This window comes from Gobius niger, assembly GCF_951799975.1.
Source record: "Gobius niger genome assembly, chromosome: 22".
Classification (NCBI taxonomy): Eukaryota; Metazoa; Chordata; class Actinopteri; order Gobiiformes; family Gobiidae; genus Gobius; species Gobius niger.
In genome coordinates, this window is record NC_136873.1 from 13,362,966 (window position 1) to 13,378,599 (window position 15,634).

The 15,634-nt window shown below is 42.1% G+C and overlaps 1 protein-coding gene across 1 annotated transcript; it reads right to left on the bottom strand.

The window, feature by feature from the left end:
• Positions 1 to 3,622: 3,622 nt before the first annotated feature.
• Positions 3,623 to 15,226, bottom strand: tspan31 (tetraspanin 31). The gene is made up of 6 exons (XM_079580889.1): positions 15,046 to 15,226; positions 8,198 to 8,365; positions 7,282 to 7,362; positions 7,066 to 7,200; positions 6,122 to 6,238; positions 3,623 to 4,000 (listed from the first exon to the last, which is right to left on the bottom strand). The coding sequence occupies exons 1-6, from the start codon at positions 15,106 to 15,108 to the stop codon at positions 3,926 to 3,928; spliced, it is 639 nt and encodes a 212-aa protein (XP_079437015.1). The 5' UTR covers positions 15,109 to 15,226; the 3' UTR covers positions 3,623 to 3,925.
• Between the last annotated feature and the right edge of the window lie 408 nt (positions 15,227 to 15,634).

The following is a 15,634-nucleotide window of genomic DNA, read 5'->3' on the forward strand; positions in this document are numbered from 1 at the left end:
GCCATTTTCTGGTGGAATATGAACGTATTCAGTCAAGTGTAAATCGGGTCCATGTGGATATATTCTTACAGCAGATTGTTCTGTAGAAGGGAAAAACGGCAGTTCTAGCCAGCGCTAGCTAACCGTTAGCATTAGCCCGATGCTAACATGTAGCATCAAGTTAGCATTCTCCGTTATTTATTTATTTATAGGCAGTTGAACCACTTTGCTCCTCTCCATGACTTTGTATCTTTATTTAGTAGAAACTATGTTCATAATTCAGCGTTTGTTAAATAGTTTTTGAATAATTAGAGAAAGTTTACATCTTTTCAAAATTGTTTTCCCCCTTAACTGTTTTCAAACTTGACCATATATGGGGAATTCCAGAGATGCCGTCTGTATCTATGTATTCCTATGGCTCCAAACGGGGCTGAAGTTGGAAGCTACGACGCTCTTCCATGGGGACAAAGACCAGACAGGTACGGATCAACTCAACAAAAAAAAAAAAAACCTTGGCTCTCCTGATCGAGGGGACTACGAACAACACGTGACGTGAATAAACTATTCTGATTCTGCCCAGACTGATATCCCCCGTGTATAAACTCCACAGAGGGTTGTCCTTCTGGATGCCAGTCGAACCTGTCGAGACCTGGAGACTCGTCTTATCTCCAGGGAACGTCTCAGAGAAACCTCCGTGACCAGCGGCAACTCGAGTCTCCAACAGAACAGACTTAAGCTGAATCACTCCATTAAGGGCACCGTAAAAACAAGCTCTTATCTAAAACGTTGGCCTAAAAGTGCTTAATCTAATGCCTGTTGAAATAGGAATAAAAACGAACCTTGTCCTTTCCGAGAGCTGTTTGTTCCACCTGCTGATGTCACGAGGTGGTGCTTTAAGAGAATGCCTCGATCAATCTCTGTACTTCATTATTCGAAAACTAGACGGACAAAACGAATGGCAGATTTACTCCCAGAACCCCAAGCTCCAAACCTCCACTAGGAACAGTAAGAAGTACATTGGCTCAGTTACAGTCGATATCATAACAATTAGAAGCTTAAAAACGAAGCGAAAACAACACGGAGCACCCTCCGCTAACGTCCGCTGTGACTTTGGAGACTTTCTGAGCCCAAGAACCGACCAGCTCGAGCCGTTCTCCATCGCGATCCACGGAATCTGACCTTGACCGAGAGAAATAAGGATCCGGGTCTGCATGATTTTAAGTTATCGCTCTCCCATGGATTCCCAAAGAGCGTGGAATGAACATAAAAGCAGAAGTTGTGACCGATATCTGATTTAAAATGTAGCGGAGGGCACGAAAACAAAACAAGCAAAAGTAAAAAGAACTGCCTTATTCTCTCGTGTCCAGCATCGAACCTCATCAGCTCCACTCGCTCCAACTCGACTCCACAGTTCAGGATTTTAACGCTGCGGTTTGTGAAAAGCTCACTGAAGTGGGACGCACAAAGGGTTTCTGGGAAGGCGGCTGATGGTTTACAGTTAACTCGCTCCTGTTTGACTTGGACCGGAGATTTTGTCATTTGAAATAGTGATAGTCTGTTAGTCTAAGGCAGTGGGTCCCCAACCTTTTTCTTTCTAGGCTATGGGGGTCACATTTCTGAAGCCTGAGAGCAGCTCCTTTATAAAAGGCGCAACAGCGGGACCATCGGTAAATTCTCTCTCCTGGCGGTTTCAGAGCGTATACGGACACATACTTGGTGCAGCTTTTTTCCTCCAACCAGACTCCACGGACGGGAAGGGGGGAGGGAGAGGAGGAGGGGTTGTGGGAGATGAATGTGGTTTTGTTTTGGTCGCATTAGCTCATTTACAGGAAAAAGGTGGTTTCTCCTCGTCAGGTCGGCGGGGAGTCCTTGCCTCAAGTGGAGGAGTTTAAGCATCTCGGGGTCTTGTTCACGGGTGAGGGACGGATGGAGCGTGAGATCGACAGACGGATCGGTGCGGCGTCAGCAGTGATGCGGTCGCTGTATCGGTCTGTCGTGGTGAAGAGGGAGCTGAGTCCGGGCAAAGCTCTCGATTTACCGATTGATCTACGTTCCCGCCCTCACCTATGGTCATGAGATTTGGGTCATGACCGAAAGGACAAGATCGCGAATACAAGCGGCCGAAATGAGTTTCCTTCACAGGGTGGCTGGGGGTGAGGAGCTCAGTTACCCGGGAGGAGCTCGGAGTAGAGTCGCTGCTCCTTCATGTCGAAAGGAGCAGCTGAGGTGGCTCGGGCATCTGTTTCGGATGCCTCCTGGTCCCCTCCCTCGGGAGGTGTTCCAGGCATGTCCTAGTGGGACAAGGCCTCGTGGAAGACCCAGGACACGCTGGTGGGACTATGTCTCCGAGCTGGGCTGGTGTCGCCTCGGGGTCAGAACAGCTGGAGGAAGTGTGTGTGGATCGGGAAGTTTGGGCATCTCTGCTGAGACTGCTGCCCCCGCGACCCGGCCCCGGATAAAGCGGAAGAAAATGGATGGATGGAGCTCATTTATCGCTGAGCGAGAGTGCCGCCCAACACCACAGCAGGACCGGCCGTAGCTACATCTCTTTCTCTCCGGCCATTGTTTAGCTAACGATGGAATTAATAAAGTTCTTAGTTTAACCTGTGAGAGCCTATAATGCTTAAGGAAGAACATAAGGCAGCGTGATGTCAACGAGGGGATGAATGTGAGGCTGCCATTAGAGACTGCTCTCAGTGCTGCTGTAATAAACCTCACCTCAGTCCTCTCTCTCCCTCTTTTTGGAACCGGCACTTTTTATTGCCATTGTTTGAGAACACGTTCACAAACTAGGATTTTTTCTCTGTGCAGTCGTGCAACATAAAACACAACACAGAATTTAGCTTTAACACTTTAAACTAGAGGGACAGCGCTAATCTTTGCTACTGATTCACTTTTGCACTAACACTATAACCCACTGTCTTACAAATTGAAGAGACCCATTAATTGTTGTAAACGTTCCGGGCTTAGCTGGAAGCAGGAAACTAGATTCCTATCCGTTTCCATTGTAGCTGTTGTCAAAGTAACGATAAACAAATGTCTAATATCAGATAAACCTTATTTTATCGTCTCAAATGTCATTCCTCTTGTTCTTGCACTTTCAGCCACAACAGGACCACATTGTTTAGTTGTAGTTTTACACTTACAATCACTAGTTTTAGTTTAATCTCATTTCTCATGATCACTTCCTGCCTCCAGCTGATGTCACCGATGATGTCAGCAGCGAAACGGTCTATAGAGTGCGTGTAACCGATAAAAGTAACATGATTTATTTTAATTCTTATACAGTGTCGCTCTTTGCTGATCTCGGCAACAGAAGAAGAGTCTGGCAGAGCTTTCCTGTGCACTTTACTTTTACAATTTCCCCCTCCTTTTGTAATTTTAAGGACTTCTACTTTCAGGAGAGGGCCAAATGTAGTCCATTTCACATGACAAAACCTGCCGAAGAAGCCGCTCAAAACCGTGGACCTAGAAACTCAGCAGAGGGGTGGATTTAAACACTCTGGACCTGGAATCGTGAACCTGTTTCCCCACTTAAATCCACACTGGGTTCGAGCGGAGTAGGGGAGGTGAGGAGGTGCGAGCGTAAAAACGGCGGGTACAAAACGATGGCACGAACAAAGAGAAGTTTTAAAAAAGGTGCAACAAAAATCTGGAGAATCTGCAAAGTCATTTCGGAGTCACGCATGCAAGGAACGTCTCTCGAGGAGGAGCACGACACTTAAAATCGAGGAGAAGTTACCAGAAAGACTTGGCGTAACGTCCTTTCATGCATAAGCGCCGCTCTCCCCCGGCGTCAGCGATCGGCCGGGCGTTCCCTCTTGTTTTTGCGGATTCTGCGTTCTGTAAAGTCGGGGGGGGTTGAGCTGAAGCCTGAGTCTGTGCCAGTGCGAGAGGGGACGGCCTGTTCAAACAGCGAAAGCGGAGGAGGAAGGGGGCGGGGCCACTATAGGAAAGCACTGGGGTTGGCTCGCGGGTCCTTTTGGTTCCTGTAGCGAACGGCGAGCCACACGCCGAGGATCTGTCAGTGAAGGAGAAAGTGAAAAAAAAAATATTAACAGAAAAGCAAAATTCACTCTGTCAAGAAAAACATGACGTAATGAAAACACGACGAAAAAGCAATGAATATATGACAAAAAAGTAGGGCTGGGCGATAATTCGAATTCATTCAATTAATTCATGCTTTTAACCAAGTCCGCTGCTCCATGTCCTCCCAATGTGCGGTAAATTCAGTGGCGTTTTATTTTTGTCTCTTTTTTGTTATTTTTTTGTCACATTTTTGTCTCTTTTTTGTTATTTTGTTGTTATTTTTTTGTCACATTTTCGTCTCTTTTTTGTCCAATTTTTGTCTCTTTTTTGTTATTTTTTTGTCACATTTTTGTCCCTTTTTTGTTATTTTTTCGTCACATTTTTGTCTCTTTTTTTGTTATTTTTTCGTCACAGTTTTGTCTCGTTTTTGTTATTTTTTTGTCACAGTTTTGTCTCGTTTTTGTTATTTTTTTGTCACAGTTTTGTCTCGTTTTTGTTATTTTTTTGTCCAATTTTTGTCTCTTTTGTTGTTATTTTTTCGTCACATTTTTGTCATTTTTTCGTCACATTTTTGTCTCTTTTTTGTTCTTTTTCATCAAATTCATTTTTGTCTCTTTTTTGTTCTTTTTCATCACATTTTTGTCTCTTTTTTGTTATTTTTCATCACATTTTCATCACATGTCTGCTGCTCCATGTCCTCCCAACGTGCGGTTGATTTAGCAGCGTTTCAGACTCTCCGTAGAGGAATGACACCAGTGGAGAAGCAGAGACTTGTGTCAAAACCAGACTTAGAGAGACTTATCCATGCATTTGTCTCCAGCAGGTTAGACTACTGTAACGGCCTACTCACTGGCCTCTCTAAACGAGCTATCAGAGCTGCAGAACATCCAGAACCAGGAAATACGACCATATTAGTCCAGTGCTCCGGTCTCTGCACTGGCTTCCTGTCACTCAGAGAATAGAATTTAAAACAGCTCTGCTTGTTACAAGTCTTTTCATGGCTTAGTGCCGAAGTCCATCTCTGACATGTTACAGCCGTGTGAACCATCTCGGGCCCTGAGAACCTCAGGGAGGGGCCTCGTGGTTTACTTTAGTTTATTGGGTTAATGAACAAGCCACGTCGGATCGTAGCCATGGGATAATTTCCATCCGTCGTCCCCCATGCGCACTCTCAAACACACTCTTTGTAATTTTTTTGTCTCTTTTTTTGTCACATTTTGTCTCTTTTTTGTTATTTTTTCGTCAAATTTTTGTTACTTCTTCACATTTTTGTGGTGCTTTCTTCTCGATTTGTCACTATTTTGAGTTTTTTTCCCCAGAAGCTTTTAGATTTGAATAAAGCCAAACTGGAGAAAATGTGCTCGGTCCACGTGGGAGCTAAGAGGTTAAAACAAAATAAAGTGCTCTGTTTAAGAATAAGTAACTTTATTTATTTTTTAAATCAGCTTGAGATTACGCGTTCCTTTTGGTTAACTTAATATCTTATCTGAATTTCAAATATCCCGATATCACGTCATCAGATTTTTTTTCCATCATTTTTTTGTTGGGTGAACTCATTTTTGTAACTCATATTTTTTGTCTTTGTGTCAATTTCTATCACATTTTTGTCATTTTTTGGTCAATTTTTTAAAATAATTTTTTTGTCAATTTTTTTAATCATTTTTTGGTCCATTTTTTATCAAATTGTTTTCACTTTTTTGTAATTTTTTTTTTCACTTTTTAATTTTTTTTTTGTCATTTCTTTTGTCATTTCTTTTGTCACTTTTTTGGTAATTTCTTTTGTCATTTTTGTGACATTTTGCCACTTTTTCCATTAATTTTTCTTCACTTTTTTTGTCAAACTTTTCTCATTTTGTCACATTTTCATCATTGTTTTTGTCTCAGTTTTGTCACTATTTTCACAGCTTTTTTCCAGAAGCTTTTGGACTGGGGTAAAGCCAAACTGGAGAAAATGTGCTCGGTTCAGGTGGGAGTTAAGGGGTTAAAATCGAAGTATTTGGAAACTAAATCGCCATAACCTCGTCAGGAGTTCATGGGAAACACCGTCTTGTATTACACTTATACAGGAGCACTGTTGACGACCCGATAATGAAAGTGAAGTTTTGGCGGAGACCTCTGTGAAGCTGAAGAAGAGCCCGACGCCCCCGAGGATCTTCAGCGTGTCTGTGGCGTGGTTCAGCATCAGCCCTCCACACGTCTCGCAGGGATTTTCCGTGTCCTTTTTACACGGCTGAAACACAAAGGAGACAAACCGCTCTGTAATTACAGGCTCTTAAAGGATCTATATCATGCTATTTTAGCCATTCCAAAGTTAAGTATAGGCATTTATATGAATGATTGTACCTCTACCGCTATTGAGCACTCATTTTTGTGATAAATAGAAGTGTTTTCTGGAGGTATTTTTCAAACCCGGAAGACACAACGCTTCGATTCAGTTAACTCCGCCCCCTCTCTCCGCACATACAACTTTACCGTAATATAAATAAACAACAATAAGTGAAGATACTTCACAATGCAGTTATACGGAGTTGACATCTGCAACACAGCTTCATAAATGGCTAAAACACATGCTAATATGCTAACCCGCGTTTGTATTGACTCACCACTCTGGTCCATCACTGTTTACATTATGGGACTCGCGTTGGTTATAAAAGTTAATCCACTTTGGTTCTGGTGAAGGTTCACCAAACATCCATCAGAGACAGTCACAGAAAAACAATATTTTGGTGATAGTCGCTGAATCCCGGAGAAAAAAACAACTTTGAGTGGCCTCTTTAGGAAAGTTGAATCATAGCCCTAATTAAAACTGACTGAAAAATACCAAAAAAGTTAATTTTTTATGTAAAAATGTATTGGAAAATGGCCCGCGAAATCAGGAATTTTAACCCGAAACAATCACAAAAAATGCCTGCGAAATCCTGGAGGGACTGATTATACTATACCCGCTTTAAAAACACAAAATCAAGGCCAAAATTGAACTAAAACAGGAAAATCATGACTCAAACTGAGCTTTTGCACTTTGATGTTGTCACGGGTTTATGTTTCGGTCTCACTCACGGCGGTGCAGCTGAGCCAGTCCTGGTCGAACTGACTGGTGCTGTTCTTCGAGAGGCCGCAACAGTTGAGCTGATACTCCAGGTCGATGCGCGTGTTATTATGAAGCATTCCCCACGCGGAGCTCAGCAGCGTCACCTGGTGGACGGAGAGGAGCACAGCGAGCGTGAGACGAAACGCACTAAAACACACGGGAAGATTAAAAGTTTAGAGCCTCACCTGCTGCTCGCGGTTCATCGCCAAACACGAGCAAGAAACTCCGAATTGGAAGAGAAAAACGATGAACAAGATCACCATGTACTGGAAGAATGAAGTTAAAGAAACAAACGCTAAGCACGTAAAGAGCGAAAGCTTTGATAAGTTGTGACTTTTTTGGGATATCAGCACTTTCACGATACTTGGTTTTCGATACCGATACATGAACGATATTTTTTCCGCTGCTGATACTAAAATATTTGTCGTCTAGAACCAGAAACAGAAGAATCATGTGTGGGAGACGCTACAATGTCAAGAACTGTGTGAAAAACGTAGGAAAATTAGGGGGAAAATTGGCAAAATTAAGGAAAAAAACAAAAATGGGAGAAAATCTGGGGAAAAATAAGGAAAAAAAATGGGAATAAATTGTGTAAAAATTGGGGAAATATTAGCAACAAAAACGAGCAAAAAATGAATGGAAAAAATAGGGAAAAAAATGTAAAAAAAAGAACATTATTTTTAAAAAATGGGCAAAAATGGGGGGAAATAGGAAAATATACCAATAAAAAATGAACAAAAAATTAGAGGGAAAAATTAGGAAAATTACAAAAAAAGGGGCAAAAAAAGGAAAAAAATTGTAAAAAAAATAATTATTATAATAATTGGAAAAATTATGGGAAATGGGGAAAATGTTGGTAATAAAAAATGAGCAAAAACTGATGGGAAAATTTTGAAAATTTAAACAGAAATTGGGCAAAAATTGGGGGCTGTCTTGGGATAAAAGATCTTTTTCCCTGGTTCCTGCTTTCAATACTTTTGCTTTTTCTATAAAAGTAGTACATGAACTTTTTTCCAATACAAAACTAGTATCATTTACCGGGTCCCAGCCCTAGTTGTAGCGCTTAAAGTTTGATTTGCAGCGGGTGCAGAGAAAGGATACGAAGAAGAGCATGACTTGGTGGTGGTGGATGGCTCCGATGAGGCCCACGATGGCGATGACCAGCAGGAAGAAGCCCACGGCGATCACTCCCCCGATGATGTGGATGCTGGAAACCAGGCCGAAGCCTTTCCCCCAGGCGGCCACTCCGATCAGCAGCAGCCCCACCAGCTACAGGACAGAGAGGGAGAACTTTACTAAACCGAACAGCAGCCCCACCAGCTACAGGACAGAGAGAGAGAACTTTACTAAACCGATCAGCAGCCCCACCAGCTACAGGACAGAGAGAGAGAACTTTACTAAACCGATCAGCAGCCCCACCAGCTACAGGACAGAGAGAGAACTTTACTAAACCGAACAGCAGCCCCACCAGCTACAGGACAGAGAGGGAAAACTTTACTAAACCGAACAGCAGCCCCACCAGCTACAGGACAGAGAGAGAGAACTTTACTAAACCGAACAGCAGCCCCACCAGCTACAGGACAGAGAGGGAAAACTTTACTAAACCGAACAGCAGCCCCACCAGCTACAGGACAGAGAGGGAAAACTTTACTAAACCGAACAGCAGCCCCACCAGCTACAGGACAGAGAGGGAAAACTTTACTAAACCGAACAGCAGCCCCACCAGCTACAGGACAGAGAGAGAGAACTTTACTAAACCGAACAGCAGCCCCACCAGCTACAGGACAGAGAGAGAACTTTACTAAACCGAACAGCAGGACAGAGAGGGAGAACTTTACTAAACCGAACAGCAGCCCCACCAGCTACAGGACAGAGAGGGAGAACTTTACTAAACCGAACAGCAGCCCCACCAGCTACAGGACAGAGAGGAAGAACTTTACTAAACCGAACAGCAGGACAGAGAGGGAGAACTTTACTAAACCGAACAGCAGCCCCACCAGCTACAGGACAGAGAGGGAGAACTTTACTAAACCGAACAGCAGCCCCACCAGCTACAGGACAGAGAGAGAGAACTTTACTAAACCGAACAGCAGCCCCACCAGCTACAGGACAGAGAGGGAGAACTTTACTAAACCGAACAGCAGCCCCACCAGCTACAGGACAGAGAGGGAGAACTTTACTAAACCGAACAGCAGCCCCACCAGCTACAGGACAGAGAGAGAGAGAACTTTACTAAACCGAACAGCAGCCCCACCAGCTACAGGACAGAGAGGGAGAACTTTACTAAACCGAACAGCAGCCCCACCAGCTACAAGACAGAGAGAGAGAACTTTACTAAACCACACAGCAGGACAGAGAGAGAGAACTTTACTAAACCGAACAGCAGCCCCACCAGCTACAGGACAGAGAGGGAGAACTTTACTAAACCGAACAGCAGCCCCACCAGCTACAGGACAGAGAAAGAGAACTTTACTAAACCGAACAGCAGCCCCACCAGCTACAGGACAGAGAGGGAGAACTTTACTAAACCGAACAGCAGCCCCACCAGCTACAGGACAGAGACAGAACTTTACTAAACCGAACAGCAGCCCCACCAGCTACAGGACAGAGAGAGAACTTTACTAAACCGAACAGCAGCCCCACCAGCTACAGGACAGAGAGAGAGAACTTTACTAAACCGAACAGCAGCCCCACCAGCTACAGGACAGAGAGAGAGAACTTTACTAAACCGAACAGCAGCCCCACCAGCTACAGGACAGAGAGGGAGAACTTTACTAAACCGAACAGCAGCCCCACCAGCTACAGGACAGAGAGAGAGAACTTTACTAAACCGAACAGCAGCCCCACCAGCTACAGGACAGAGAGAGAGAACTTTACTAAACCGAACAGCAGCCCCACCAGCTACAGGACAGAGAGGGAGAACTTTACTAAACCGAACAGCAGCCCCACCAGCTACAGGACAGAGACAGAACTTTACTAAACCGAACAGCAGCCCCACCAGCTACAGGACAGAGAGGGAGAACTTTACTAAACCGAACAGCAGCCCCACCAGCTACAGGACAGAGAGAGAGAACTTTACTAAACCGATCAGCAGCCCCACCAGCTACAGGACAGAGAGAGAGAACTTTACTAAACCGAACAGCAGCCCCACCAGCTACAGGACAGAGAGAGAACTTTACTAAACCGAACAGCAGCTCCACCAGCTACAGGACAGAGAGAGAACTTTACTAAACCGAACAGCAGCCCCACCAGCTACAGGACAGAGAGAGAGAACTTTACTAAACCGAACAGCAGCCCCACCAGCTACAGGACAGAGAGAGGGAACTTTACTAAACCAAACAGCAGCCCCACCAGCTACAGGACAGAGAGAGAGAACTTTACTAAACCGAACAGCAGGACAGAGAGAGAGAACTTTACTAAACCGATCAGCAGGACAGAGAGAGAGAACTTTACTAAACCGATCAGCAGGACAGAGAGAGAGGGAGAACTTTACTAAACCTAACGATGAGCTACAACAGATAATAGAACAAGAGGTTATACCATTACAACCAGTGAAAACAAAGCTCAGTAACGTTACTCTTACTTAAATATCATGGCTAAACAAGATTAACTTGTGGTTAATAGATTCATTTTGGAAACAGGACTCTGGTTTCTTGTGTGTTCAAATGTAAATGAACTGCTGCCACTGACACCACTGACGATTAAAGGCCCATTTTCAGTGAGTAAGTCAGGAATCATTTATTTAATTATCAAAAGGGGGAGAATGCACATTAGAGGTCGACTGATGTGGGGTTTTCTAAGGCTGGACAAACTCAAACTGGCAGAATCCTGACAAAATGAGCGCTGTGCAAGGTTAATCCAACGAGCTAAAAGCATAAATACTTCTAAGAACTGTAAAACACTAAACATGCAGAGCGCCCCGGTTTATAAAGCACTGGTTTGTTGGTGGCGGTAATCAGTTTTCTTCGGTGTTATACATCCATCATCATGTGTCCTCAGCCTGACTTCCTGCTCGTGTGACTCTCCTCGGCGACTGCAGCTCTGACTCAGCGTTACATGAACGCAGCGCGGACAGTGATGTAACAGGACCGGGACCAATCAGAGGATTTGTATCACAGCGGAGTTAGTCATCGATTAGAAACGCTCTGTACCAGCTTTTCATCACACGGCGAAGCCCGCGGCCAAATATATCACTGCGAGTGACTGGAGAACTATTCAAAAACACACAAACAACGATTCAGAGGAAAAGCAACAACACGAATGTAGGTTTGATTCCTGCAACGGACCTTACTTTTGGGAGTGACGACATATCCTTGGTGTTAAGCCGTATAAAAGTGAACATGAAAAATGATGTCCTCCGACCTTTAACCCCTTAACTCCCACCTGAACCGAGCACATTTTCTCCAGTTCAGCCTTACCCCAGTCCAAAAGCTTCTAGAAAAAAAGCTGTGAAAATAGCAACAAAACTGAGACGAAAACAATGATGGAAATGTGACAAAAAAGTGAGAAAACATTGACGAAAAATTGATGAAAAAGTGGCAAAAATGTCACAAGAAATTGACAAACAATGGTCGAAAAAATGACAAAAAAATGTGACAATATGTGACACAAATGTGATTTAAAAAAATTGGCGAAAAATGACAAAAAAAATACAAAAATGTGACAAAAAATTGATTAAAGAAATGAAAAAATGACAACAAAATGACAAAAAAATGTGACAATATGTGACAAAAAATGACAAAAATGTGATTAAATTTTTATTTTTTTTTACAAAAAATGACACAAAAATAACAAAAAAAAATGTGAAAATATGTGACAAAAAATGACAAAAATGTGATTAAAAAATTTGACAAAAATTTGACAAAAAAATTACAAAAAGGTGACAAAAAATTGATAAAAAATTGATTAAGAAAATGACAGAAATGTGACAAAAAATGACAAAAATGTGTTTAAAAAAAATGTGACCAAAAAATGACAAAAATGTTACAAAAATGAGTTGAATGCCCAACAAAAAAAGGATGGAAAAAAAAATCTGATGACGTGAGGAAAAAGATCCTCTCGGTTCAGGCGGGAGTTAAGAGGTTAAACCACTGCTCTCATTTCATCAGGTCAAGAGCTCACATTAAACACTGTCTAAACTGAGGTCACATTAAACACTGTCTGATCCGGGGTCACATTAAACACTGTCTGATCTGGGGTCACATTAATTAAACTATCTAAGCTAATAAGAAAAGAATTGACTGATGATTAACTGATAAGGCTCCTTTGCAGTCCTCCTCACAAAGGTCAATGGAAAACCAGACAATTTCATAGAATATGTGCTTTACAACTGACTTAGGAAAGAAACTCATGCTCATGTCATCTTAAAAGGGACTAGACGGAGTTCAAAAATGTTAAAATTATGTATTTTCATCCCCTTACTTGCTCCATCAATGTAATAATGTTTTGAAATCTATAGTACGACACACAACTGCATACGAAATAAGCTTTATAATGTTGCCTAACTGTATTCTCCAGCAGTCTGTGAGTGGGCAACTATCAGTGATTAGTTTGCATCATCTCAAAGAATCTTTCCTTTGAAGAAGTGAGAAAAGTAAAAAAAAAAAATGTAATAGCTTTACAAGCCTGTGTTGCCAGGTTTCTCAAAGCGCCACACTGTAGTTAGTTAATTCACACCACAGTCGGTAGAGGTGAGCTACTTACTTACTCCAAAAAAAGGCAATAAGAATAATCACTAAAGCAGATTTCTATGCACCGACGAACCCTGTCTTTGTCGAGCTGAGCCGACTGAAAATCCATGATCTTGTTGATCTAAACACATTAGTAATAGTGTACAAAGCATATCATAATCTTCTCCCTCCTCCAGGAGCTTTTTGAACACAGGAAAAGTCAGTATAACCTCCGAAGAACTGCTATTTTCAAAAAAGCAAAAGCTAAAAAGAATAAAAAGAGTCGTTGTATTTCTGGAATGACCTGGAGGATCAGTTGAAACAGTCCCAAACAGTCAAAGCTTTCAAAAAGTTGTTCAAAGCTTCTAAAATTCAAGAACATATAAGCTTAGGAGGAATAAAGTAAGAAAAATAAATAAAAAATAATAATGATGACATGATTTAGTTACAACTAAATTAACTTAAAACAAATGTATGTATACATATTTGTTGGAATATTGAAATTTATGTTACTAACTTCAGATACATGCTTATTTCTCTTCTTTTTAACACTTGATATTGTTCATTATTAATGTTTGTGTTTTTGTTTTCTCTCGTGGAAGTCTGTAAACTGGGTTAGGCGTTATAAGTTTTCACTTCAGCCTAAACCCTTTCGGTCGTGTTGTCCACAAAGAATTGGAAATGTATTTACGTTTAAAGGAATAAACTACTACTACTACTACACTATCACAGCTGTCCCTGGGTCATCTCCCCGTCTGACTCACTCATCACTCTCGTCCATTCAGGCCTGTTGTACATGTTTGTAGTCGGCAGGGGAAGCCAGGGGGAAACGCAGACAATGGGAGAACATGCAAACTGTCCGGCCGGGGAATCGAACCCGGGATCTTCTTCTCTGTAAAGCACGAGCTCTAACCACTGTGCCACCATACCGCCTAAAACAGAACCATGCTCCAAGGTCCTAGTTCTGGCCCTGTTTCTGGGTTTCATCCCTACAATTTTGCTGAGTTATGAAGTTCCCTAATTTGAAAACACAAAGAAAAACAAAGAATATGGTTAAAACAACAATTCATTTTCTATGATTAATACAAATTGTCTATTTTGTTTCACAGTCAAAACAGCCCAAACCGTGGCTCCTACATGACGAGTAAATTATTACACACTGGCCCTTGTAGACAGTGAATGCAGATGTCAACATGAACATCGGACTCACATGATGCTCAGCAAAAAGAGCCACATTTTTGCCTTTTCTGCTGAGTTCTCGAAGACACGGGCCGTCCCTTTAAATCGACGCATTTAAAACCACTTTTGGATTAAAAGAATCTCTATATTTGTCCCTATTTGGAAAGGACCGAGCCTGCTGGTACTTTGAGGCTTTGGTGATTTGGTGAATGATTAAAAAAAAAAAGTTACTTCTACAACTTGTTTGTAACATTGTGGCAATGACACCGCTTTTATTTCTGTGAGATTTGTTGATAGTATTCATTGCACTTTGACCCCCACAGATTTGTTTTGTAGCAACAACTAGCTTAGATTCAATTAAATATCCAATATCCTCACTGTTGTCACCACAAATAATAATTAACATAGTTTTAATTCGATCTGTGAATTGTAGTCATTACATGTTTTATAACCACAAGAAGCAAAAACTAACTTTAATTTACACTTGGGTAAATCCATTTATTGAGCAGCTCGTTTTCTAGACTCTGGGGGGAAAAAATTAACGAATTGATGAAAACCTACTATTGATTCAAAGGATTCAAAACCCACTATTGATTCAAGGGCCACCGACACACGGCATGCTAATTGTTTAAACACAGTGATTTACAATGCACTATCTGACAGCTGTTTTGTTTGGTCAGCAAACTCCGTGTTGACATTTCCCACGACTCTCACCGGCACATACACAGATTTAAACTATTCGACAGAAGCTACGATCACACCACATTCACATTCATACCTGTTTAATATAGTAAAATCAACGCCAGGATGAGGACACAATGACGATAGCCTTCGAGCTAACTAGCATGCTACTGTAATGCTAAGCTACAACATCTACGTATCACCAGCTCTAAGACATTTGTAAACCACTACATCTAAATCACGGGTGACACAATCCTTTAGGAGTACATACCACCATCCATTTTTACCAGCTGCGTGCAAAACAAACGTAAAATGCTCTTTGAATCGTAAATGGACCAGGCGAATTCTCACACTAAAGCTAGCCGCTCTATGCTAACAGCTAACTGGGCTTGATCCGAGGCGATCCATCCTTTCACTCACCATATAAACAACGTTGAGGGAGCAGAGCGCATTCTTCGAGCAGGTGAAGCCCCCGCACACCATCTTGGAGCCGTCCAGAGTGTGTCCCGGTACCGTTTCCACAGTAAAAACCCTTTAATTCGAGTGTTTCCCCTCTTTGTTTCTCTCGCGGAGCAGCAGACACCGCTGTTGTGGCTGGAGCGCGAGGCGTGTCGGATGACGCAAACCGAGGATGACGTAAGCACGCCGACGATTCACCCACTCAGTAAAAAAATAAAATAATAATAATTAAACGAATACGTAATGTCCTTGCTTGTTTATCAACCCCAAAGAAGAAAAAGAAGAAGTAGAAACATTAAAAAATAGGTCTCCGTTTACCACGTGCCACTTTACCGGACGTTACTTTTGCGCTAAAAAAAAAAGCAAGCTAATGGTTAGCTTTTTAAATACGATATACTTTTGTCACAGTCCGATTCAGGATGCAGTAAGTAATGATGATAAGTAATATGTTAACTTTAAAATGTGTAAAAAGAAAACAGTGATGTGTCTAAAGTTTATGAACCAAATGACAAAGATCGAAAAGTGCATTAACGCAAATGTACAAAGTGCT